This window comes from Phodopus roborovskii, unplaced genomic scaffold (assembly GCF_943737965.1).
Source record: "Phodopus roborovskii unplaced genomic scaffold, PHOROB, whole genome shotgun sequence".
In the NCBI taxonomy this organism is placed as follows: domain Eukaryota; kingdom Metazoa; phylum Chordata; class Mammalia; order Rodentia; family Cricetidae; genus Phodopus; species Phodopus roborovskii.
In genome coordinates, this window is record NW_026126422.1 from 1,991,598 (window position 1) to 2,019,459 (window position 27,862).

General features: G+C 40.6%; 2 protein-coding genes across 3 annotated transcripts in view; both read right to left on the minus strand.

Moving 5' to 3' along the window:
- Positions 1-27,862, minus strand: part of LOC127222937 (alcohol dehydrogenase 6-like) — a 214,805-nt gene that overhangs the window by 94,986 nt on the left and 91,957 nt on the right. The window lies entirely within an intron of this gene.
- On the minus strand, positions 17,211-27,749 carry LOC127222940 (alcohol dehydrogenase 1-like). Its single transcript, XM_051185412.1, has 5 exons — positions 27,545-27,749; positions 23,944-24,204; positions 19,446-19,581; positions 18,084-18,222; positions 17,211-17,297 (listed from the first exon to the last, which is right to left on the minus strand). Exons 1-5 carry the CDS (start codon positions 27,740-27,742, stop codon positions 17,273-17,275), a joined length of 759 nt encoding a protein of 252 aa, XP_051041369.1. The 5' UTR covers positions 27,743-27,749; the 3' UTR covers positions 17,211-17,272.

Below are 27,862 nucleotides of genomic sequence, written 5' to 3' on the forward strand. Positions count from 1 at the left end.
TATTGTTCAGGCTTCTTATTGGCTAGCTCTTCTCTTAATTTGTGTATCTCCACAGTGTCTTGACTTACCAGAGAAGAGTCTTTTGCTTCCTGGGCAGATGCTACACCTTTCTCTATCCCCGTTTGGATTTTCTGTCTGGCTAAGCCCTGTCTGTCCATTGGCTGAAACAGGTTTATACACCAACCACTTAGAGCAACATATATTCACAGCACACAGAAGGACATCCTTCATCACCCTCCACAGCAGAGAAGCTGACAACCAATCAGTGACAGCAAAGGCGCGCACACGCTGGCATCTTGCTGCATACAGTGCCAGCCATGGACTGAGCACGCCTGTGCCTGGCACCAAACTGGGTCCAGAGGTGGCAGCAGTGAACAAGGTGGCCTCTGCCCCTGCCGAGAGGCACTCGGGGACCCTGGGCAAGGTGTAGTCTTGGGATCAGACAAACTGGGTTCCTAACTAGCTGTAGGTACAAAGATTTCATATTTAACTTCTCTTTAGTTTCTTTACCTGTAGGATGGGGGCGGGGGAGGGGGGGGATAAAAGAACCACTTCAAGGAACTGTCTGTTTGAGTCTTGTGGTCATAGAAACACAGCTTCCATCTCAAAGGGAAGATTAGAGTTTATTCTAGAGCCAAATAGGAGTGACCCAGAAGCAGTAACTTGGCGCTGGGTTATCTCAGGATGCAGATTCCTTCATGGAAGGAGTTCTGTGAGGTTTTACTGTAGCAGAACAAAGAAAGTCACTATTCAAGGCAACCTGAAAATACTTTCACGGGCTGCAGAGAAGCAGGTTTCAGTCCTTCGGCCACATTCTTAGCCTTCCATTGGTTAGGACTAGCACATTCCAAAGCTTTCTGTCTGTTTATGACGAACTTAGATCTGACACACCATTGTGTGTCAAGGAAGGGCATTGGTTGTCTAGAGATCCTCATGACACACTGTAAATTAGGCTTCGAAACTGCAATACTCACTGTTGTTTGAGTTAGTCTTGTCACACATACCTTCTTTCCAGCTTTCACCACCTGGAATGACCTGGGAAGGACTGTGTGGTGGTGCTGCTGCTGTGTGGGGTATTATGGGAACCCAGGATTAGCCTTACCTTTCATTCTGAGCACTTGATGGCTTGAATCTTGCTGTGTTATCTCACCATAGGCCCAACCAATGGAGCCAATCAATGTGGTATAAAACAGTCAAAGCCATGGGCTTAAGTCCTGGGGATTGGTTACAGTGAGGGGACATTAACTGGTGAATAAATGTGATCCACAGAGTATGGTGCCATCCTGGAGAACTATCAATACAATTTAGCTACAGTCACTATCCTTAAGATGAAGTTGGGGCCAGAGGGATGACTTCACTGGTAAAGAGCTTGCTGTGCAATCATGAGAACCTCAGTTTGTCCCCCAAATCCAGCTTTTTTTTTTTAAATATGCCCTTGAAATACCAGTGCTGGAAAGGAGACAGTGGCTAGCCAGCCACTTACTTGGTAAGTTCCAGACCATTGAAGATCCACTGCAGAAAACAAGGTGGACAACTCCAAAAGAACCGATATAGAAGAAACTGCAACTGATAGAATTGATGCTATGATTGACTAATGGTTTTGTTTAAGCCTTTAAGTCACACCAAGTAAAATATAACTAAAAGAGCTCTGCCTCTAAAATACCCCAGAGATAAGCAGTGTCCTAGCCAGGTCTGTTAGAGGCAAGCAAAATTTAGGATGGCAGGATGCTACCTACTGTTAGTTCAGCAGAACTGACATGTAATTACTGTAATTAGACTCCATTCCCATGACAAAAAGAGACAGCCAACCTGCTATTAGGCCCATCCCCATAGCAGAGAACATACCTCCAATGGGCAGCTCAAGGGGTCGGCACAGGGTCACAGCCTCAATTAAGTCCCAGTCTGCCATTAAGTGCCCTGTCCTCTTACCAGGAAAATCATACAGGCGAGATGGCCCAGGTGACAACTGTTGGGAAGGGACACCACTGCTATAATTAGGAAACAAGTCTGGCATTGTCTTTGCTGCCTCAATGTGGCATCTGCCCAGGGAGCCAGGCTAGGTTTCCTGTGTCTGGTTAGATGGTTCAAAGTGCAACCTGGGGTCAGGACATAAAAGAGATTTAAGTATGACAGTGTTTGTGACATGCATGAGCCTAAGGTGTATGTAAGTTAGTAAGCTCTTCTATTCATGGCTGGCTCCTCTTTGAGCATTAGCCAAGGCTGGATGTATGCTGCATTAGTGAGCATTTTCCTTTATTAATCCTTAAGTGTATAAAGTGGTTTCTCACTGGGAAGGCATATTAATTCTAGAACAGAATGGCACTAGATGTTGTGCTCTGGCCTAGAAACACCGTGTATCACACACCCACACAAACATGTATACACACATCCCTAGCCCAAATGCAGCTGGTGGCTTCAGAGAAAAGGCACATTGACACACACATCTCTAAATGTCAGCATGTCTGGAAAGTGTCCAGTTAGGTACGAGTGCTTTGGGAACAGAGAGGGAGAGGCTGTCCTAAATGAATGACCCAGAGGGGGTAGAAGTCAAATACTCCTAAAAATAAAATGCTTTCTATTACTTTTCATTCAATGCGACTGAATGTGCATGGGGGATCATCAAAGTCTATCACATCATTTGAGGCAGGGCCTAGGCCCTCCCCCCATGTGTCTAGGCTGAGAGAGTATCCCTCCATAGGGAATGGGCTCCCAAAGTCTGTGCACTAGGGATAAATACTGGTTCTACTGCCAGAGGTCCCATAGACTGCCCTGGTATCCCAACTGACATCCACATTCAGGGTGCCTGGTGCAGACCTATGCTGGTTCCCCAGCTGTCTGACTGGGGTCCATGAATTCCACTTGCTCAGGCCAGCAGTTTCTGTGGGTTTCCCCAGCATGGTCTTGACCACTTTGCTCATCACTCCTCTCTGTCTCCAACTGGATTCCAGGAGTTCAGCTCAGTGCTTAGCAGTGAGTGTCTGCTTCTGCTTCCATCAGCTATTGTGTGAAGATTCTAGGATGGTACCTAAGGTAGTCGTCAAGGGCATTTAAGGTAGCCTGTCCACTATTGCTTAGATTCTTAGTTGGGGTCATCCTTATGGATGCCTGAACATTTCCCTAGTGCAAGATTTTTCTTTAAACCTATAATGGCTCCCTCTATTCAGGTATCTCTTCTAGCTCTCTTTCTTTATTCGTCCTGTGCCTTGATCTTCCTGATCCCTCATGTTCTCCTCCACCCCTCCCCTCCCTCCTACCTCCCTAGATGTAGCCTGTTAACACAAAGGGATTAGCAAAGAAACAATGTGATGACTAGTTCAGAGCTGTGCCAGCGGATGTCAGTTATGTAGTCACTGAGTGTCCACTCACCCAGGAGATAGGCAGGGGACCCTGCGAGGGCAGTTCCTTTTTTTCTGGAAGGTGTGAAGGTATAAAGCATCGAGGGCTCAGTATGATCTGAGTTCACCCTTCTTATTTGCTTTATCCTTCCGCATTCTTCAACACAGTACCCAAGTTTGTTAAATGCGTTTCCCTCCCTTGTCCTCCACCCTACCCCCAGACAAGTCTGTTTTTTGGCTCGGTCCTTTGCTTATCTTATTCTTTCTTCTCTTCTGCTCCATGGCGTAATTAAATCCACCCTAGTTTTGATGCTTCAGAGAGGAACCTCTGAGGGTCTTTAGCGGGTCCATTTCACAAGTCTGTTTTCCTTTCTCCAAACGTTCTCAGCCATAGTGTGCTGCATCACCCAAAGTAATGGGGCGAACCTGTGATGGGCAGAAGCCTCCCAAACCTTATCCCCAAATCTATCTTTTGTGTTTACCAGCCAATTGCCTTAGGTATATGTCAGAGTAATAGATATCTGATAAAATAATGATATCAATTGCCTTGTTCTTAACACGACTTCCAAGGATTGACCTGACTGGGCATGGCAAGGGAATGAGGAAATGGCATGCATACACAGTTGGAAAAGCAAGGATTGGGTGGGGTGGACTCTTCCATGGAGAAGTGCAGCACACAGAAAGTCAGAGTATTTATTATATACAGTTGAACAAGGAGGCCGGATCACTCCCTACAGAAAAATGAAGCCGGGTTAGCAATCTGGATAGGGGCAATCTGCGTAGGGGAACAGTCTCCATGCAACAAACATTCCAGGGCAGAAGGCTATGGTGGGCATTTGCTGCACACACAGTTAAAATCCATAGATGGAGCAGAGGAAGGTGTTGCCATCCTTCTGAGGCTCACCCACTGGGGAGGCCTCATCATTTTCCCATGGCTACAGGGTATGGAACTTGATATGGCTGTGCTCATGTCAAACAATTACCACTGACTGAGTACTTCACTCACCCAGGGCTCCCCACAATAAATGAGAGCTATTGGCTTGTTCCCATCAGTATGTGCCAGGAGGTATACTAAGTACTTTAATTTTGGTATTTCATGATGCTATGAGGTGGATTCTAATGTTGTCCCAGTTGTCCCAGTGTTGCAGAACTTTTGTTTTTATTAATGTCTTTGACACACACACACACACACACACACACACACACACACACACACACAGAGTTTTGTGGCACACTTCCCTCAGAATAAGTCAACCTTATTGCCATTTGCTGCTTAGGATGCAGTAGGTACGCAGGCAAGTGTTGGAACGGAAGTGTTACTGGGAGTCTCGTGCTGCTGTGGAGTCTAGCTTCTCCACTGTGGGCAGTGGTTTCCCTGCACAGCTGCTACCCTGGACCTGCCAGTTCCCTCCTCGGAATCCCCTTCCTCGTCGCAGGTGAGACCATCAGTTCTTCAGATGGTTTGGAACAACTTACCCAGTGCTTTGTCAGGGTAAACCGACTGTGGTCACTCTTCCTGTTTTGCTTCTCCATTCTTGCCACGACTCTTTTTCAGTTTCCAAGAGCTTAAAACAAACAAACAAACAAACAAACAAAACCAACCAACCAACCAAACAAACAAACAAAAGAACGTTGTGTCCTTGTTATATACAGCATCTTTGTTTCTCTTGGGTACTATTAATAACACTTTTTCAAAACTGGATTATCCATTTCATCTTCTTTCTTATTTGCTTTGTGCTTCACCTTTCCCCTTAGAGAGAGGGGCTCACCTCATGTTTGCTGTTGGAAAGATCCAACACATGGGTGGTGTTTGTGGACTTCCAGATTTTACAGAGTCATCTTCTGGGCTCTATTGCTGGGAAAGTCCCCAGTGGCACTACATTTTGGTCTGTCTTCTTGAACTAAGCAGATATTTTACGCAGATATTTTTATAGTTTCTGCAAAGAAGACATCTGCCCAGAGGCTGGAATTTGGGGGTTCAAGAGAGCAATGGAAAATCCAAATATAAACCAACCTGTAGAGAATGTCACAACCAAGGACTATCCAGGCAACTCCAGAAAGTTTGTTTGTATAAATCTTACAAAATTACAAGCCAAAATCTATTTCACTAAGGAGACATCATGTTTTCTCTTAAGGCCTGTGAGAAAAGGGTTAATATGTACCTACATATGTAACATATAGCAAACATGTACCTAACTTGATCTAGTGAGAAGAATAGATTTATAATTCAGAGTAATAGGATACACAGACAAAATATTTGTGACAATTTCCCTTAGGTTTTTAGATATCTGGGATAGTTAATATTATTTTTGACAATTATTTGGTCTGAAGATTAAAAAGAACAAAACCTCTACTGACAACAGCAGTTACAATGCACCAAACTTATTTCACAGTTGGCATTTGAAACTTTTATTTTATTCCTCTGCAATTTATAAGATATTAAGTGTTCTACTCACAAGTCCCACTGTAGCAGATGAAACCCAACAGTTGCACTTAGGAAGTTCCCTTCAGAACCTTCACTACTTTCAAACTAGGTCCCTATGAGACTGAGCCTGCTCGGAACATCTCTTTTTTCATAGGATGCAAAATTGCATGGGAATAACTAGGAATTTTTTATTTTTTATATTGACTGTCACAAAGATTGGATCATAGGACACATTATTCTGAACTTGGCCAAGCTGGGTTGGGGAAACATCCTACCAGATGTGGTTTGTTCTGTCTGAAGACTCACATACCCTTCCAGATGGGAAGTTATAATTCCTTTTTCTTCCATGTAGCACCCATGCTACAATCTGTTCCACAAATCAGGCGAAGGCCTACAGATTGAAATATGAGACAAGACAGCGGGCCATTCGTTCAACAGCAATGTTGGAACGCCAAATACCGTTTATTGAAGGAATGGAGTGGGCTTATATACTGACTTACAGACAGCGGAAAATAGCCGGCTTATCAGACTCAGCTCCTCCCCACCATGTGTGTGTTAGCAAAACAGGAAGAGTACCAATGACAACGGGGGTGGAGCAGGGAGAAGGAGGAGAGCAAGGAAGCAGGAAGACGTGAACTTCCTGCCAACAGCTTCAGGCTTGCTCAAGGTGCCTCGGGGTCCATGCGGGGCCCTATACTTCCAGTTAAAATGACCAAGGATTCCTCTTCCTTTATATAAAAATAGGCCAAACGGGAGAGCTTTGACCCTTTATTTGCTTACACAGATGCCCTCTCTCTGTAGTTATTTCCCAAGTGTAACATTGTTGGGGAAGTAAACATGTGTGATTTTACATTTTAGTAAATATTAGTACATGGCTGCCTTCTGGCTGCCATGATGATTCACATGTCTATGCTGTGAGCAGATATGCGGCCCCTGCTTTTATTCTGTAGTTCATCATTGCTAATGCTTGGAAGCTTGGGACCATATTATGTCCTTCTTAGACACTGATTTCTCTTCTGGAAGTTTATGTTATTGTATATTCTATTGAATTTGTCCTACGTGAAGAATGTGGATATCAGAGAGAGTAATTCTTTGCCCATCACATATGGTACAGATATTTTTCTTGCACATTATTTTTTATTGTTCCTGACCCTCCTTATTTCTTCCTCTGTCTTTTTTCTCTCTCTTGTTCTTGTGAGATAGGCTCTTGCTATATAGTCCAGCATTGCCCCAAATTTGGGGCCTTCTTGTTTTCACCTTATGAGTCCTGGCATTACAGCTATATGCTACATCATCTGGTTGAGTTTGTTTCTTTTTAATAGCAAAATCTGCATTTCTGTCAGAATTTGGCAGGTGGTGTTATACAAAGGCACTGTGTGAAACTATTGAACCCAATTTCCCACTTTGAGTACATCACTACTTGGTAAAGAATCTAATCGAAGCAATACATTTTCAAAATACGAACATTTTCTTGTCCCCCACACCCCTATCTCTGTCACTCCTATAATGTTATTTCACCACCCATGCAGCCACCTGTGTTCCAGCCACACTGTGAACATCTACTCAGAACTAAGCAGTAGTTTCTAGAATATATTTACATATATATGTATATATATTTGCATAACCTGTTTAAACCATTCTCGACATAGTAAGAACTGAGTTGCATCATGTTTCCATGAAAGACACTCAAAGGCAAGACACTCCGGTTGCTATTAATCATATTTTGTAATAGACTGTGAACTTGATAGCAAAGATTAATGTGGTTGTGTGTTGCCTAATTTGCAGTATGGTGGTTTTTTGAGGTTGAGATCTTCGGGAGGAACTCCAGCACTCCTGAGTGGAGTGGTACCCTTACAAAATGTGTGAGGACAACTGATCCCTAGCCTAAGAAAGGAAGGAAGAGAAAGCATCTATGTGCAGTCCAGGAAGCTAGAGCTTGGCAGACATGAGTTCTGATGGTATCTTGAAGCTAGTGTGTAGAATGATGAGAGATAAATGTCTTTCTTGACTTACAACACCATAAGGCAATGGATGGTTGTGCCACCATTATTGTGTGGTATATTTTACGAATGGAAACAGGAAACCAATGTGCACTTGAAAAAAAAAAGTTCCATACAATTAATCACTTGCAGTTGTCTTTTTGTTTCAAGTTTTGATCTTTATAAATTCAACTTTTATGTGTAAACATGGATAATTGGTAAGAAAGCAACTCCATTTTCTTTTTTTTTTAAATTTTTTTAAAATTTATTTTATATAACCAAGTCCATTTAAATGAAAACAAACATTTATAGACAATATTTGGGAATTTGGGTGTCATTCTTTCCAAACTACTTCCTGCTGGTAAGGGGCGCTGTCATGGGGGATTTGAAGAAGATTCAGATATCCTGGCTGTAGTCTGTAGGGCTGCTTTGTCCAGCTGTTTTGAATGTAGGATCACCTGGTACTCTGTTTCAGGTGGTCTGGCTTGATCAAACCACATTAGTCTGGAAGGAATCCACATCTTTTCATTTTCTGTGGAAACAAAAATAGAAATCCTTTTCCCCAGAAACGTGTCCTTCAACTTAAATTTTGGAGTCAAAGCATTTTTTTTTTTTTTAGATTTAATTTATTATTTTACATGTCGATCCCAGTTCCCTCTCCCTCCCTCCCTCCCTCTCTCCTTCCCTCCCTCCTTCCCTCCCTTTTACCCTCTCTGCCCTCTCACATGCACTCTAACCACCCTCCCCTCCGATCACCCCACCCCAATTCCATATGTAGGGGAATGCCATCCTGTTGGGGTCATGTAGATCTGACAGGTCATGTGAAGTAGGGACTAGGGCTTCTCTCCTGTCTCTAGATTAAGGCAGTTATCCCTCCATGGGGGATGTGTTTGCAAAGTCCTTTTGTGCACCAGGGATACATCCTGGCTCCACTGTCTGAGGTCCTTTAGACTGCTCAGTCCTTCTGGCTGAGACCTATATTCAGGGGGGCCTGCATAAGTCCCATGCTGGCTTCCCAGCTATCAGTCTAGTGGCCATTAGCTCCTCCTTGTTCAGGTAAGCTGTCTCTATGTGTTTCTGCCGCCTGGTCTTGTCCTCTCCATCTGCATCTGGGTTCTAGTTTGACTCAGTGTTTATGTATGGGTGTTTGCTCCTGTTTTCAACAGGCATTAGTTGAGGGCTCCATGGATAAGTTAGTTGTTGATCTCACTCTCCGGGAAAGGCATTTATGATAGCCTTTCCACGGAAGCTCAAATAGTTAGTTGGCAGCAGTCTTGTAGTTCTCTAGACCTTTCTTTGTGTTCAATTTTATCTTCAAACCAATATTGGCTCCATCTTTTATGTTCTCTCTCTCTGTCTCTCTCTTTCCTTCTTTCCTATCTTCTATTCCTAACCAGGCTCAATCTTCCTGTTCTCATAGGTTTTCCTTTCCTCCCCCTTGTTTTCTCCTACTTCTCTCTCCATTCACTGCCCTCCTACTTCCCCTGACTTCTGGGGGACTTGTCCATTACCAGTTCTGTGAGGGACTTTATATGAATCTCTTAGAATACACCTTGTATCCTAGTTCCTCTGGTGGTGTGACTTATAGGCTGGTGATCCTTTGATCTAGCTCTAAAATCCATATATGAGTGAGTACATACTGTGTTCCTCTTTTTGTGACTGGGTTACCTCATTCAGGAAGGTTTCTTCAAGTGCCATCCACTTGCCTTCGTATTTCAAGATTCCATTATTTTTTTCTGCAGAGTAGTATTCCATTGTGTAGATGTGCCACATCTTCTTTATCCATTCTTCAATTGAGGGGCATCTAGGTTGCTTCCAGGTTCTTGCTATTACAAATAGTGCTGCTATGAACAAACAGATGTCTTTGTTGCATGGATGTGAATCCTTTGGGTATATGCCTAAGAGGGGGATTGCCGGGTCCTGTGGTAAACTAATTCCCATTTTCCTGAGGAACCGCCATACTGATCTCCAAAATGGCTGTATGAGTTTGCACTCCCACCAGCAGTGGAGGAGTGTTCCACTTTCTCCACATCCTCTCCAACATAAGTCATCACTGGTGTTTCTAATTTTTGCCATTCTGGCAGGAGTAAGGTGGTATCTCAAAGTTGTTTTGATTTGCATTTCCCTGATAGCTAAGGATGTGGAGCATTTTCTTAAGTGTCTTTCACCTTTTTTATTTCCTCCATTGAGAATTCTTTCTTCAGTTCTGTACCCCATTTTTTAATAGGATTATTTGGTGTTTTGTTGACTAGTTTCTTGAGTTCTTTGTAGATCAGCCCTTTGTCGGATATAGGATTGGTGAAAATCTTTTCCCAGTCTGTGGGCTGCGGTTTGGTCTTGTCCACTGTGTCCTTTGCCTTACAGAAGCTTCTAAGTGTGAAGAGGTCCCATTTATTAATTGTTTCTTTCAGTGTCTGTGCCCCTGGATTTATGTTCAGGAAGCGGTCTCCTATACCAATTTTTTCAAGGGTACCTCCTACTTTCTCTTCTAAGAGGTTCAATGTGGCTGGATTGATGTTGAGGTCTTTGATCCATTTGGACTTGAGTTTTGTGCATGGCGACAGACATGGGTCTATCTGCAGTCTTCTACACACCCTCATCCAATTGTGCCAGCACCATTTGTTGAAGATGCTGTCCTTGCCCCATTGTATAATTTTAGCTGTTTTGTAGAAAATCAGGTGTTCATAGGTGTGTGTGTTAATATCAGGATTTTCAATTCGATTCCATTAGTCTACCTGCCTATTTTTATGCCAATACCAGGCTGTTTTCAGAACTATAGCTCTGTAGTAGAGCTTAAAGTCAGGAATGGTGATGCCTCCTGAAGTTCTTTTATTGTATAGGGTTATTTTGGCTATCCTGGGTCTTTTGTTTTTCCATATAAAGTTGATTATTAACCTTTCAATGTCGGTGAAGAATTGTGGTGGGATTTTAATGGGGATTGCATTGAATCTGTAGATTGCTTTTGGCAAGATTGCCATTTTTACTATGTTTATCATACCTATCCAAGAGCATGGGAGATCTTTCCATTTTCTGCTATCTTCTTTAATTTCTTTCTTTAGAGCCACAAAGTTCTTATTATATAGGTCTTTTACTTGTTTGGTAAGCGTTACACCAAGATACTTTATGTTGCTTGTGGCTATTGTAAAGGATGATGTTTCTCTGATTTCTTTCTTTGCCTCTTTGTCGTTTAAAAAAGTAGGCCTACTGATTTTTTTGAGTTTATCTTGTATCCTGCTAGTTTGCTGAAGGCGTTTATCAGCTGCAGGAGTTCCCTGGTAGAGTTTATTGGGTCGCTTATGTAAACTATCATATCATCTGCAAATAGAGACAGTTTGACTTCTTCCTTTCCAATCTGGATCCCCTTGCTCTCCTTTTGTTGTCTTATAGCATTAGCTAGAACTTCCAGTACGATATTGAAGAGATATGGAGAGAGAGGACAGCCTTGTGTTGTTCCTGATTTTAGAGGAATTGGCTTAAGTTTCTCTCCATTCAGTTTGATGTTGGCAGTTGGTTTTGCTGTATATTGCTCTTATTATGTTTAGGTATGTTTCTTTTATCCCTGCCCTCTCCAAGCCCTTTATCATAAAAAGGTGTTGAATTTTGTCAAAGGCTTTTTCCGCATCTTGGGAGATAATCATATGGTTTTTCTTTTTCTGTTTGTTTATATGGTGGATCACGTTGATAGATTTTTGTATGTGAAACCATCCCTGCATTCCAGGTATGAAGCCTACTTGGTCATGGTGGATGATTTCTCTGATGTATTCTTGAATTCGGTTTGCCAGTATTTTATTTATTTATGCATTGATGTTCATCAGGGATATTGGTCTGCAGTTTGCTTTCTTAGTTGTGTCTTTGTGAGGCTTGGGTACCAAGGTTATTGTGGCCTCATAAAAAGAGTTTGCCAATGAACCTTCTGTTTCTATCTTGTGGAACAGTTTGAGGAGTAGTGGTATTAGTTCTTCCTTGAATGTCTGGTAGAATTCTGCATTGAATCCATCTGGCCCTGGACTTTTTTTGGTTGGAAGTCTTTCGATGGCTGCTTCTATTTCATTGCGGGTTATAGGTCTATTTAAGTTGTTTGTCTGTTCTTGATTTAATTTTGGTTAAGTGATACATATCCAGAAATTTGTCCATTTCCTTTGAGTTTTCAATTTTTGTGGAATACAGATTTTCAAAGTATGACCTGAAAATTGTCTGGATTTCCTCTGTGCCTGTTGTTATGTTCCCCTTTTTGTTTCTGATTTTGTTAATTTGCATGTTCTCTCTGTGCTTTTTCATTAATTTGGATAAAGGTTTATCTATCTTGTTGATTTTCTCAAAAAACCAACTCTTTGTTGCATTGATTTTTTTGTATTGTTTTCCTGGTTTCTATTTTGTTGATTTCAGCCCTCAAGTTGATTATTTCCTGGCATCTACTCCTACAGGGTGAATTCGTTCTAAGGCTTTCATTTGCACTGTTAATTCTCTTATGTGACTATCATATGGGCACTTAGTGCAATGAACTTCCCTCGTAGCACTGCTTTCAAGGTGTCCCATAGGTTCGGGTATGTTGTATCCTCATTCTCGTTGAATATTCGAAAGTCCTTAATTTCTTTCTTTATTTCTTCTTTGACCCAGGAGTGGTGCAATTGCACATTGTTCAGTTTCCATGAGTTTGGAGGTTTTCTGCTATTTGTGTTGTTGTTGAATTACAATTTTAAAGCATGGTGGTCCCATAAGATACAGGGGACTATTCCTATTCTCTTGTATCTGTTGAGGTTTGTTATGTCACCTAGTATGTGGTCGATTTTAGAGAAGGTTCCATGTGGAGCAGAGAAGAAGTTATATTCTTTTGTCTTTGGATGGAATGTTCTATAGATGTCTGTTAACCCCAGTTGAGACATAACTTCTGTTAATTCTTTTGTTTCTTTGTTGGGTTTCTGATTTGTGGTCCTGTCTAGTGTTGAGAGTGGTGTATTGAAGTCTCCCACTATAAGCGTGTGAGGTTTAATATGAGCTTTGAGTTTTAGTAGTGTTTCTTTTACGAAAATGGGTGACTTTGTATTAGGGGCATAGATGTTCAGAACTGAGACTTTGTGTTGATGGATTTCTCCTGCGATAAATATGAAATGACCATCTTCATCTCTTTTGACTAATTTTGGTTTGAAATTTAACTTGTTAGATATTAGGATAGCTACGCCTGCTTGCTTCTTATTTCCATTTGATTGGAAAATATTTTCCCAACCCTTTACTCTGAGGTAATGTCTATCTTTGAATCTTAGATGTGTTTCTTATATGCAGCAGAAGGATGGATTCTGTCTTCGTATCCATTCTGTTAGCCTGTGTCATTTTATAGGTGAGTTAAGACCAATAATGTTGAGGGTGAGTAAGGACCATTGATTGTTGATGCTTGTTTGATTTAGGTTTGTCGTTGGCAGTGGTATTGTGAATATATTAGTTCTGCTGTACCCTTGGATTCTGTTGTAGTTGGATTATCTGTTGCCTACATTTTATGGGCGTAGTTACCTTCCTTGGGTTGGAGTTTTCCTTCCAATACTTTCTGTAGGGCTGGATTTGTAGATACGTATTGGGAAAATCTGGTTTTGTCATTAAATATCTTGTTCTCTCCATCTATATTAATTGAGAATTTTGCTGGATATAGTAGCCTAGGCTGGCATCCGTGTTCTCTTAATACTTTTAAAACATCTATCCAGGACCTTCTGGCCTTGAGGGTTTCCATGGAGAAGTCAGGTGTAATTTTGATAGGTCTGCCTTTATATGTTACCTGTCCTTTTTCCTTCACTGCTCTTAATATTCTTTCTTTATTCTGTATGCTAGGTGTTGTGATTATTATATGTTGAGGGGTCTTTTTTCTTTGGTCCAGCCTTATTGGGGTTCGATATGCTTCTTGTACTTTCATGGGCATGTCCTTCTTCAGATTTGGAAAGTTTTCCTCGATGATTTTGTTGAATATGTTTTCAGCACCTTTGAGCTGGGCTTCCTCACCTACATCTATGTCTATTATTCTTAGGTTTGGCCTTTTCATGGTGTCCCACATTTCCTGGATGTTGTGTGTTAAGGATTTGTTGGATTTATGGTTTTCTTTGGTCGATGAATCTATTTCTTCTAGTTTATCTTCTGCGCCTGAGATTCTCTCTTCCATCTCTTGAATTCTGTTGGTTATGCTTGTGTCTGTAGTTGCCGATTTTTTGCCCAGCTTTTCTATTTCCAGCATTCCTTCAGTTTGTGTTGCCTGTATTTTTTCTATTTCAGTTTTCAAGTCTTGAACTGTTTCCTTCACCTGCTTAATTGTTTTTTCTTGGTTTTCTGTACTTTCCTTAAAGAATTTGTTCATTTCTTCCACGTTTTTGTTTTGTTTTTTTCCCTCCATTTCTTTAAGGGATTTTCTCACATATTCTTTGAAGGCCTCTGTCATTTTTATGATGGTAATTTTTAAGTCATTCCCTTCTGCTTCCTCTGCTTTGTTGTTGTGTTCCATTCTAGTTGGTGTAGTTTCCCTAGATTCTGGTGGTGTCATGCTTGTCTTTCTGTTGTTAGGTGTTCTCTTGTATTGCCTTCTTCCCATAGCTTCTTCCAGTAGGTGTTGGTCGGGTCTCCCCCTCTCTCTATGGTACTTCCCCGATGGGCTTATGTGCGTCTGAGATTCAATATCTGTAGCTCTGTGTGGTCCAAGCTCTCTAGGAGGTTTCTCCACAGACAGGGATGTGGTCAAGGATGAGGATCCAGAAGAAGATGCCAGCAGGTACTCACAGTGGTCCCACAGAGATAGTCGGATCTCTGGGAGGGGCCTGGGATTCCAGCAGAGGACTGGAGGTGGGGTCAGAGACCAAGCAGGCGGAAATTACAAGTGGTCCCGCGTGGATAGTCAGGTCTCCTTTGTTCAGAGTTTCTCCTAGAAGTCTCCGAAGTAGGGTGGACTGTTGGCTCCACCCTCTGACCCAGTGTTCAACCAGAGCCGCAGGACCGCAGGACCGTGGATAGGGTAGGGCACAGGGTAGGGGGGTAGGCTCGCAGTGGGGATGGGTGGGGGTGTATCAGACCTCCAAGGGTCTTCTCAATGGGGACAGGGGACAGGAGCAGCAGGATCAGGGGCCAACCCAGGGAGTTCGGGCGGGGGGAGGAGAGGTTGTAGGGGACAGGCAGCCCCATTTGGGCCCAGACTCACCTCTGGCCAATAGCTGGTGGAAGAGGACAAGGGCTGAGCTGGAACTTGGGAAGGTTTTGCATGATAGTTGGATCTCACTGGAAACTGGAACTCTCCAGCTGAGGCCTCTTTCTTTAGCAGAGGCCTGGATTTGGGGGTCAAGGATCTTGCCCGCAGGAACTCAGAGTCAGCAACTCCATTTTCAAGTGAGGTCAGAGATATGTGCCTCCCTCCCACCAAGCAAAGAGAGAGCTAGGGTAGACATCATTCTACTTGGTAATAACAGTTTCTCTGGTTCTTAGTTTGGGATTTGGTACAGACAATTCCATTTGAAAAGTTTGTGGGTATTTAAATGTATCCAGTGCATTGCCAAACGTAATTATTACCATGTCTCATTACTTGTCTCCTCCATCTCTCTGTTGATGAAGGGTTTACCTCACTCTAGCTTTCACACTGTTTAAATTTTTCTGAAGCTTCAGAAGAAAACTTCATTTTTAACGTTATTTCTAAGAGTCTTCCTGGCTCCTTTCCTGCAATGTGGCATCACCTATGTGACATTGTTATTCACCTTTACAACCAACTAAGAATCTCCTTGTTTCAAACACTTTTTTTTTATTACTTTAAGGCAGCTTGATATCTGTTTGTTACTGGCATCTGGGTGAGAAGTGTCTTTAAATACCATATTTAGATGAGAATTAGCTGGTGATGGACTGTGGGGAGGGCTCAGTTTGTAAAGTGGTAACTGTGCAAGCATGAGGACTTGAGTTCAGATCCCCAGCCCCAATGGAGAAGTTGCAAGGGGGCTGGGATGATGTAAAGAGGTTCTTAGACTCGTGTGTGTGTGTGTGTGTGTGTGTGTGTGTGTGTGTGTGTGTGTGTGTATCTAGTGATCTGGCTAATCAGACTTCATACTTAAATGATACTGTGTTACAGACATGATGGATATTTGAAGGAGCAGCCTGAGGTGAAGAAACCAGTTCTTTTTGTCTCCCTAAGTTTGCTCTGATTTAGTCTTGTGAGATACTGAGAAACCAGCAGGCTCTGTTGATGAGTATATGAGTGCCAGGCACACTTTTTTATGACCCTGACCCAAGTGAATGAAATGAGCAAGCCACGTCCACATATATGTTCATCCATGTGCACACCCATCTCAAGAGTCCACATACCTGTCCCTACAAGTGCACACACATTTCCAAAGTAAACATACATTTTCATACAAGAGCACACATGGCTCCAAAGTCAGCATACCTATTCTTACAAGGGCACAAACATCTCCAAAGTGGACATACCTTTCTTTATAAGTGCACATACATGTCCAAAAGTTCAGAAACCTGTTCGGACAAGTGCACATACATATTCAAAGACACCATACCTGTTTATACAAGTGTACTCATATCTTAATAGTCCACATAACTGTCCATTCAAGTGCAGATACTTCTCCAAAATCAACATACTTGTTCATACAAGTACACATACTTCCACAAACTTCACATACCTGTTCATACAAGGACACATAGATCTCCTAAGAAGAATATTTGATTTCAGCTAAACTTCCCTCAATTTATCATTCTTACTTCACCATTTTTTTCTGTTTACTTATGATCCACTTCTTGAATATTGTTAGAAATTGATAGACATTTAACTTATCAGGATGGAAGTTGTTACTTTAATATTTAAAGGGAATTCTCAGTATGGTTATAACAGCATCGGTAACAGAATGAATGATAAGTGCACATAGGAAATTAACAAATATCAATCTGTTATTTCTTCATGTCTGGAATAGCATTCTTGGAACTGTGGCCTGGCTCTCTAGTCCTGTAGCAGCCTGCTTGTTAAACACCACATGTATAACTTGCAGCCCATCTATCACATACTATTATTATTGGAAGTGCTGAGTCAGAATTTCAGACTTGTTCTAATTTAAGATAGCAGTTCCATGTTCCCTGACATGCTGCGCTTTTACCCGATCCTCACATATTTCATGAGGAATAAAGTACAGACAGTGGAAAGTGTGGTTGGAAGGCTGAGCTCACAGATCCTGTGTGTACCTGCACAGAAAGATCTCTCTGCTCCACTGAGTTCCTGTGACTGTGGATTCCAGAGAGAAAAGCATGCAAGATGTCACAAGATGTACTGTCCCCAGTAGGAAAGATGGCCTAGGTCCTTCAAATCAGAAGGAAGACTGGTACCCACCAGTTCCCCAGCTGAGGTGTGATAGCTCTCGCTTAGGGTTGAAAACACTTTCATAGAAAATCCAGTTTCATGTGGAATGCTTGCGTGAGTACTTTATTGTCAGTTCTTCTGAGGAACAAAATCAACGCTGTGATGTGACTGGTGCTGTGATTTAGTGGGGTGGAGGTGTCAGCAGTAGGAAGGCGTCACTATGGTCTCAGAACGTCAGGACAGTGCGGATACTGAAATATGAAACATAAGATGTTGTTTGCACATGTGAGTGAATAAAGCATGTGTCACAAGTCTCAATAAAAATCCATCCAAGTTTCCAACCATTCCATGCCCGTCCCTGTGACGAGGGTGAATTGGCAGTCCACCTTCTTCTGATCTTTCATGCCTTCTCTTGCTCTAAACTCACACAGAACATCTTACTATGACTGCCATTTAGATTTTGCTTCACAGTTAGAATTCTTAAATAATATAAAACCTGCAAGCCTGGTGTAAGACCTGCCACAGTGAACAATAATATTTATTTTTGCTATTTACCACAGAGTTTGTTGAAACTTTTTAGTCTTTGTTTCATTTAAACTTCATTCTGAACAGCAGCACTATAAGGTAGGCTATCATATTTTCTCCATTTGAGAACTGTGAAAACTGAGGCTTAGGTTTGTAAATTGCCCAAACTCACACATCTGTGTGTAGAGCCTGAACTGGTGACAGAAGCCAGGGACCCCATATTTGTTCTTGTCCCCATTTCTACTTATTTTTTGTGAACCATTTCTCCTGTCATTAAAATGATATTTTTTAGCTGGGCTTTGGTGGCATACGTTTTTAATCCCAGCACTTGGGAAGCAGAGGCAGGCGGATCTCTATGAGTTTGAGGCCAGCCTGGTGTACAGAGCGAGTTCCAGGAAAGACTTCAAGGCAATACAGAGAAACCCTGTCTTGAAAAACCAAAAATGATAATGATAGTAATAATAATAATATTTTCCCTACCCATCACCTATAAATATACTGTTAAAGCTTACCTCTTTCCTGCACGAAGCAGATCGAATGCTTCATTTATGTTTTCAAAAGGTAAAACATGGGTAATTAATGGTTCCAGTGGAAACTTCTTAGCCATAAAGTCAGCCACAAGTTTGGGGACAGCATCTTTACTCTTATACCCTGGAAGGAGAGCAGCATCACTGTGAGATGCAGTCACTGCAGGCCGGGGAGTTAGACAGGAGACTTCCCAAGGCACCAAAGGTCCTAAAAGTGCAGAAGTCCAGAGGCTCCAACTCCTCCTGCCCTGCACCAACATTCTCATGATGTCACCTGACACACAGGGCCTCTGGCCAATGAGGTTATTAGTTCTTCCAAGGGAAATTACATTGTGGATGTTTGTACTCAGAGGAAGGGAGCTGTCCAGATTCAGGTAATGAGCACAGGCATAAACTCTGCCTTGGGTTTTCTGCATCCTATGAGGCAGTTTGGGGCCTCTCAGAGACACAAGAGGATGCAGGCAGAAAAGCTCTGGCTGGTTTGTGGGGACAGAGAAGCCTGTCTTGGGATTTCATGCATCAGTTCTTGCTATAGTGAGAACAGTGATTTTCTTGTTTTTAAAACATGTTGTCTTCTAATATCTTATTTTTTATGTTTAAAAGGGAAGAAATTGAGAAATTGAACCACAAACTTGAGGAGAGATGGCTCAGTTAATAAAGTTCTATGTTTGTTTGTTTTCTGGCATAATATCTTTATTGATTATCTGGGAATTTTACATAATGCACCCTGATTACAATATCTCCCCCGTCCTCCTGGGTTCACCCCCACAAACTTGTGGCCTCTCCCAAGAGGGGAAAAATATACCAAGTTCAATTTGTGTTGCCCTATACTCACTGTAGTGTGGTCAAAGTCCCTGTGGCCAAACCCTAAAAGAAAACCGAGTCCCTTCCCACCTCTACCCCATCAAAAGCCACCAACTGTGAAGTTCTATACTTCAGAATCCCTGGTATAACTTTAAGAGTTCATTTCAATAACTTCAGTTCTCTGGAATAGTTTGGGGGTGGGCTTGTAAGAGACAGAGGGAGGGGTTGCCACAGGAGGGGAGTATGATCTTTAGAATAAAAAACAAAACAAACAGAGAAAACATAGTAAATATAAACAGATGATTCAGTGCTGGGGAGCTTGTAATTCCAAGTCTGGAGAGAAGAACTGGTAGATTCCTGGGACTGGCTGGCCAGGACATCTAACCTGACTGTGAGCCTCGGGCCACTGTGGCCCCCTGTCTCAAAGAACAAGACAGATGGCTCCCAAGTAAGGACATCAAATGTCCTGTGACCTCCAAACACATCCACATGCCCACCCTGACAGAAGACAAGCAGAACTTGATCTTAGCTATAAATACATACCACCAAATATTGCTCCTTTCCAGGTGTGACCCAGCAACAGCAACATGGGGTTCACCGAGAGGTTTTGGGCGTTAGGAGGTACCCCCACAATGACACTTACACCACATGCTGCATGGCAGCTTAACAGGGCAGACATCTGAAATAAAAGCAATATTTAAAGTAGATTCTCTTGTGGTGTCTACTCACAATACACAGTTTCATGTCATATGAAGGAATTGCAGAAAACATTTTTGAATAAAAGAGTGAATGAATGAATTCATGTTTAATTCTTCCTGCAAACTAATAAAGAAGCAATTCTCATTATGAGCATGGAAAGTTTGGGGTTAACAAGGAGAATATTGTTTCCTTATCACATTACTCTCAGGTAATGCATGAATAGGCTAATTCTCTTTTCATTTGTTGATTTATTATAATTTTGAAGCTTGCACTCTGAGCCAGAAATTTTGATGATGAAGATGTAATGATGTGAACATGAAAAGTTCTCTCTTATCCATTTGCCAAGCTCTTATCCATTTGCCAAGTCCCTACTCTGGTGCTCATATAAAGAACAGGCATGCATTAGTTGGTTTTGCCTCCAAAGTATGCATTGATTTGATGTTATTCTGTTGTCTGTAGACATCCAGGAAGTTTTAATCTCTTAGTTCGTTTTTTAAAATGTTCAATAATAGAAAATGATTCAGAATCCTACAAGGTACCTGACGACTGATCTTTTGATTTTGACTTTTAGAAAACCAGATGTCTTTATAACATGTGGGTATCAGAATTTTGGATCTTCAAATCAACTGACAAGCCAGTTTAAGATGAGCAAATAGGGAAAACAGAGAGTGAATCACAGAAGAGTTATGTCCCTGGGAAAAGCCAGAACCCTCAGCTTAGAAGGACTCTCTGTCCAAAGAGGAGATGCTATCTTCTCATGGATCTTCTATCATCTATGGTATCTTGTCTCAGTTCAACACTGAAAAGAAGGTCCTTCTCAGGGTACCATAGCCATTCACTATAACGATCTCTGTCAAGGCTTTCCAGAGAGCCCCAGTAATGGTGATCTGTTAGGTCTCTAAGGGTCAGTTCTCTAGAATTTTAGAGATCTCTTGTTGGGTGAGATGTAACTGGAGAAGTATTCTCTAGCAATCGATGGCATTTACAATATTTGAAAGTAACATTATGTGTATTTCAAAAGAGCAAGGAGTGAAATTTTAGCAATAATATTTCTTATCATCACACCCAGCCCACCTTACCTGAGCGCTTTCTACATGGTAGGGGTGTCCATGGTAAGTATATTACAGGCACTAAGCCATTTAGATCATAAACAAGCCTACTAAATGTATATCTCTTCAATTAGGGTGTATGGCAGAATCTGTTAATTTATTGTGGAAAGTATGTACTCCAACATGTATAGTTGTGTTACTGCAGGTTCCCCCCAGTGTGCTGTCTCTAATGTGCTATTAAAGCAGTCACTCTTCTACATGTTTTATGCTAATAAAATAGTACTCAGTCCCAATTTATACATTATTCCTTTTGGCCAAATGATAAAACTTCAAAATGCTTATTGAAATATTTAATTTCAAATTAAGAATGTGGAAGGATGTCATATTCATCTAAGGCCAGAATGTATGTTTGAGTTTGCTTGATGAATTGATTTTGAGTGAAAAAACAAAATCTCCCTTGAAAGCTGTGGTCTGTTACAGGAGGAGAATTACTTGATACAAGTGTGTATCAAGTAATGATACAAAATGAGAGGTTATCATAACACAGAATTAAGAATCTGGGCTTCCTGAGCGAGCCTTGGTCCAGAACGAGCCATAGATCTTGAAAATATCATGAGGAAGTTTTCTGGTAGCTGCAGATGCTGTTCAAAAGACTAAATTCTAACGCATGAGACATCACTACACGTCTTTTAAGAAGTGTCGTGATGACTGCGGTGTTTTTTCTGTCATTTCAAACTTATAAAATTTCTCAAGATTCAGTAAGAGCAGTAACAGCAGTGAAACATCTGATAACACAAGTTCTTCTGGGCATCCCACATAAGTGTCCCTTATGTGAAGAGTCAAATTTCACCAGACAGCGTTCATTGGACCACTGTAATAGTAACCATCTATTTCAGAGAGTTCCTGTGACATGTCCTATTAGTGTGTCTCTTCTTGAGGAGAACCTAGCCAGATTACTAGAAAATTAGTTAGTCATCTAAATCAAAGCATCACTTTGATTGTGGAGAATCTGTGAAACGCAATATCAAACTGCTGTAAAAGTCTTTTCAGTTAATCATCTGATCTGTACACTTCTCTGCATCCTTGTACCTACAAGTGCCACCTTTAATGGGAATACAACATGAAGTCTCTGTTTCAGCAATTTGCTGTGCATATTAATAAAAGCCATAATTCATTCTACTGTATTAGCTTTTTAATTGAAAGTAAAGTTGGGCCACATTAATCCATTTTCTCACAGTTACTGTAGCAACAGGAAAAAGGTTGTGTTTTCTTGTGTGATGAAAAAGAAATTCATGTTGCCTTTTCTTCTTTGTATTACATATTTTGAATGCTTCATTAAGTAGTTTTTTTATATTTGATGCAGTTCCTTCTATTTACTTTAGTCAGTGGTAACAGTACTTTTTTAGAAAGGTAACAGTAGCAAATTCTGAAAGATGTGATTCCTATATAAATAATAAACCTGAGCCATTTGTCAGAGCTGCAGAAAGGCTTAATCCAAAGAGATTTTTAAAAGTGTAGTTTCCACCTGAGGAATTCAACAAGGAAAATGCATTTATGTAATGTTTTATATTTTGGAAGACCTGGACATGTCTATAATAATTTTGACATTGAAAGCATATTATACAGATATTTCTTCTTTTGCTGTTAGATGACCATAACAAAAGAAGAGAAAAAAGTTTTCTTTGGTGGATAGTTTGTTATTTCACTCTACCTTGAGTAAGTTGTAATCCTACCATGAGTTGTATGACAGTTCTTTGTGCTTAGTATTTCTCACTAGGTGATGAAACTTTCACTCATTGATAATATATTACCCTTAAATTAGATTTTTAAAAATCTAAAGTTGAAGATGTATGTGGATATGTACATATACTTTTGCATGCATTTATACACATATATATGTCATTGCCTAGAGCTTGTCAGATTATATATAGAATTTCTATTAAGAGTTTTAATAATGGGCAAGCAATATGGGATTGAAGTACTTATCTCATTTGATTAAAATTTTCTATGTTACTGAATTTTTTTAAACAGTAATTCAAATGGTAAGAGGTGTAGTTGGCTATTATTACACCTGAACAATTTGTTATATGGAACTCATTAGTTATTTTTTGAAAATAATGCATAGGTGATGTAGTGAGATAGATATTACCAACTACTGTTTAGTTAAAACCAAGTTTGTTCTTAGTCTTTGGTGTAAAGTATTGTAGAGGAGGCCAAGTCATAGAGTGTAGGATGAAGAGTGAATTCCTGATGTTCCATGTTAATATACACTGTTATGCTTTCTTTAATATAATTAAACTCAAAAGAAAATCTCTGAAGTGGTTTTCTGCTAATATATACATATATTGTAAAAATAAATATATTTTGATTTTTTTAATATTCTTGACTTTTCTACAAGGAACATTTTTTAACTTGATTTAATAGAAATGTTAAGTTGTAAATATGCATTTTCTAAAAATCCTTTAAGCAGTGATGACTTTATTTATGTTTAGTAATATAGTTGAACCCATGAAAAGCCATAAATGCTTAATGACTTTTGTTCTATCATTCCTTGAGTGTGATGTTTGCTGTGTTTTCTAGTGCTTTTAGTTGACATGCGGGAATTTTAGGAACATCTGTATAATGAACTGTTTGGTAGGAGACTTCTGTCCACAGTTCCCCCAGCTTAAAACAATAATGCTAATATTTTTAAATTTTAATTAACCAGTGTGTCCATAAACCATCCCGGGATATGCAAACTTCTGTAAAAGGAAAATTGTACTAGAGGCCACTTTGAAACCTGTTGTGAAGTCTTGTGGATGAGTTAAATATTAATAGCTTTTAAATAAATATTACCCACTCTCCCTTTTGGGAACTCCTGACTATGGAAAAAAAACTTTTACAATCCTCTGTGTCATTCACAGAGGATAGATACACATTACAATTTAATTCATGGAGGAAAAGCTCCTACTTTATTTAGTCTTAGTCTATCATGATAAAGGGGAAACTAAAGCAATATTTTAATGCATCAGATTCACAGTACCAGTTAGGAAAGCTATTTCTGTTTACAATTTACTTCATGTTGTTAAATATGCTGATATTTGAGATGTATTGCTTACGTATTTTTTCATTTAAAAATGGTTTTCTCCTAAAAGAAACAAACACACAACAACAAAAAATAAATCTGAATTAAGAAACAGGAGATGGAAAATTACTTCTCAAAAATAGATTTCTAAATAAGATTTCTATTTTGCTGTCCAGGGAATATAATAGATGACAGATGGACAGATCTCAAGGCATGCCACAATACATACCATGGTGTCCAGCCGACCGATTACTTCAAAGGAAAAGTCCACCCCTCCATCGGTCATTTCCTGGAGCACCTCCTCAATAGGTTTGTTGTAATCTAGAGGGTTGATGCACTCGGTTGCACCCAGTTCTTTGGCCTTTGCAAATTTGTCTTTGTTGATGTCCACAGCAATGATCCTGGCTGCTCCAGCTGTTTTACAGCCAATGATGACAGACAGACCGACCCCTCCAAGGCCAAACACAGCACAGCTGGATCCTGGGGTCACCTGTGTTTTCAGAAAATACAAAGATGGATGGAACAGCGATTGGTAGAAAGTGCTCCAGGGTGCACAGGCACCTACTTTGTCCTCTCTCAGGGCTACCCAGACTTCATTCCATCTGCTGGTGAAACCTTTTCTGGTCATAGTTGCTCAAAGTGGAGCATCATTGGACCTCAAATTTTATGAAATATTAGCCATAACTGGAGAGGTTTCCTCCTATTTACCAATTAGTCGGATTATCTGCAGGAGCAACCCCATTCCTATTCTAATGGGAAACCACAGTTGACACCAGCTGGACTGGATGATTTTTGAAATCGACACAGAAATGACGTTAATCTTTAAGAGCCATACAATGACATCTTACTCTACACAAACACAATTTGTATAAATGAAATCCAGGAGATTGCAGTGTAATCAAGCTACCTTTCCATCAAGAAGTCCTTGGGTCACTAACTGTCAGTTGTCACAAGCAGGGTAATTAGAGCAGAAGAAGGCTGGAAAGCATTAAGAAGTCATTCCTGGCTTAAAGCAACAGGAAGGTGGATATGAAACTTTAAGGAAATCCAGCATGAGCCAATGTAATCTTTGTGGGACTTAAATGGCAAATTATTTATTTATTTATTTATTTATTTATTTATTTATTTATTTATTCTTATTTTACATATCAATCCCAGGTCCCTCCAAGTCCCTCCTTCCCTCCCTCTCTCCTACCCTCCCATGCCCCAGGACCACCCTCCTATCCCAATCCCCCACCCACTCCACATGTAGGATGATGCCTTCCTGGAGGGGCAATTTAATTCTGTCAAGTCATTTGGTGTAGGTACTAGGCCCTCCCTCCTGCTTCTATGGGCAATTTTTTTTTTTAATCTTTGAGCATATAGTAACTTTATTGTTGGTGTTCAGGGAAATGAAATGATATAAAATTATATCCTATATCACAAAACAACATACCTTCCTATTCATTTAAAATTTTCTTTTTTATCTGTAAAGTTTAGTATTTGTATTTTCTTGCTATATCATTACAATGGTCTTTTTACTCTTTGTTTATTATTTCAAATACTCTTTATACAGGGGTGCCATTAATCCCATTTCACCAATTATTCTGCTCACAGTTTCAGTTTTAAAATCATGGATCAGATCATGGATCAGAAGTTCTTTTTTTTTTTTTTTTGTTATTGTTGCTATAATTCTGTTGGCTAGTTACTAGTTTCTTATCGGCTAGTTCTGTCTTAACTATTAACCCATTTCCATTACTCCAAGTGTTTCCACGTGGTCTTATCTTACTGGAGAGAGGGGCTGGAGTTCTTTAAAGAAGCAAATGAAAAGTACGAAAACAAATTTTCTCTTAGTGGTGTCTATTGTAAAATTCATCCTTCACACATTCTTAAATACTATGGGGTACATCACTACGTTCTACCTTGCCTAGAAAAAAGCAAGTCCTTTGATTGTGATAGAAATGATAGCCATAATGTACTCTTGTTTCAGACTCAGCACACACTTTGAGAAAAGTTCTAGTCTTTCCTTTACTAACAGCAAGCAACAAAAATTTAGGTAAATAGCTTCATCTTAGTGGATTTACTTTCATAAAATCAAAGCCAATGATAGATGTTGCAACCACTGGGAAGAAAACTATTTTTAAAAATTATTGCCTAAAATCATCACCTTTAGTGAGTGTGTGCTTGCATACATGTATGTGTGCATAACTGTGTAGTTTTGTCAGTAGGGAAGAAGAACAGGGATGAGGTAGCGAATGTAAGAAATGCTCTGCTAAACTCTCTTGTGTATTCTAGGACCCACTCAGTGGTGGCCCTGGTCCAGGTCTATGGAGTGAGGCTGGGAGAGAGCAAACTAATTGCTCTGACTGCATCAGTACCTAACATCATGACTGCTACAACAGAGTGTTGTGTGTTTCCAACTATAGAATGAGTGACTGTATGTGTTCCCAGATCTAAAATATGGTGGTAATATAGAAAATAAACATAGAATGCATTTATTGAACGTGAAACATTTACTTTCTCTTAAATCACTGTCAGCATAATTTTCATTATGCATTTAAATTCCTCTTGGGCTTAATTTTATATTTATAATTTAATCAACACCTTATACCGGTGAAAATGACATAGGAGAATCCTAGAGTAATAGACCAATGTTTTAAAGGCTCTGCTGACAACTTGCTTAGGAAATAATATGTCAGAAAAAGTAGAGTTTAGCTAAAGGATTAATGTCTTTAACACTACCATAGATAGTCCAATAACAGCTGTGTCAGAAACTGTAGGGAAAGGTGTACCTCTAGTACAATTAAAGTCTAGGTTTTCTGGGAAAATGTTTCTGTTAAGGTTTGTTGACAATCCTCTTGACAAAGAAGACACCCCTGGCCACAGCTGGCTGTTAAAGACCGTGCCTCATCCTGGTGTTCTTTCAAGGGACATCAGGCAGTTCAGAGAGTCTGCACAGGTCACAGGGCCACTAAGTCCTGGTTCATCACTAAGCCTGGGTTTCTTTACAGGAAAGTTCCACCATTGAGGCAATTTGGTTTTCAGTAACAGTGTTGGTGTATATTAAAAAAAAAATACAGCCTTGATCCTAACCAAACCCTATGAGTGTGGGTGCCAGTAGTTGGCCTGGTCAATCTATGGGGCCTCTGATTGTGGATTGGTATGTATTCCTAGTGCACTAGTGGACATTGGGAGCCCATTACCTCTGATGGAATACTCTCTCAGCACAGAGGCATGGGGGAGCACCTAGGCTTTCCCTGAAATGATGTGACAGACTTGGATGATCCCCATGGAAGGCCTGACCCTCCATGGGGAGTGGATGCGGTGAGGAATGGTGGAAATCAGTGGGGAGCTTGGGAAGATTCTAGGGAGAGCGAACTGGGAGTGATATGTAAAGTAAGAATGTTTCAAAAAATAAAAATAAAAGTCTCCTTTGCCATGCTTTTCTAACTTGGGCTCTCTTTAGAGATAATAATGATGGCATCACCACTTTATCAACCTACCATATGTCCCAGATGACCAAACTTGACAGTTTCTGACTCTTTTAAACACCTTTAGTTGCTGAAAGTGAATCTTGGGACTGAGACATAACAGTGCATTGCAGACAACATGCTGTGGCTCAAGATCTATATGTCTCACATAATTTCTATGAGAGAACAGTTTCTCTTTGAACTATTCAGACTGGGTCCATACTATTATAGAGCGTTTCTTGAGTGTGTAAAGTGAATTCTCACTGGAGTTGGAGAGGCTTATTTCTCTTCTACAAAAACAAGCTCGATTCCTTGAGCAATTGCTGCCCTTCTGGTCCTCCAGTATGCATGGGCTTATTCATAGGCCACAGTTCATCTTACCTTGGCGACTTTGACAGCAGAGCCATAGCCGGTTGAGAACCCACAGCCGATGAGGCAGACTTTCTCCAGTGGTGCAGCTCCATCAATTTTAGCCACTGCTATCTCATCTACCACAGTGTACTGCGAGAACGTGCTGGAATTAATGAAGTTGTGGATTGGCTTTCCTCTGCAGGTGAACCTGGTGGTGCCGTCCAGCATGGTCCCTGAGTGTCTACCATATTGGACGGTAAAACACAGGCATAACAAGGCATGAGACAGAATAAAAGCAGTGTGCTGCCTAACTGTAGGAGAAGACAATTAGAAACATACTGGCTTTTT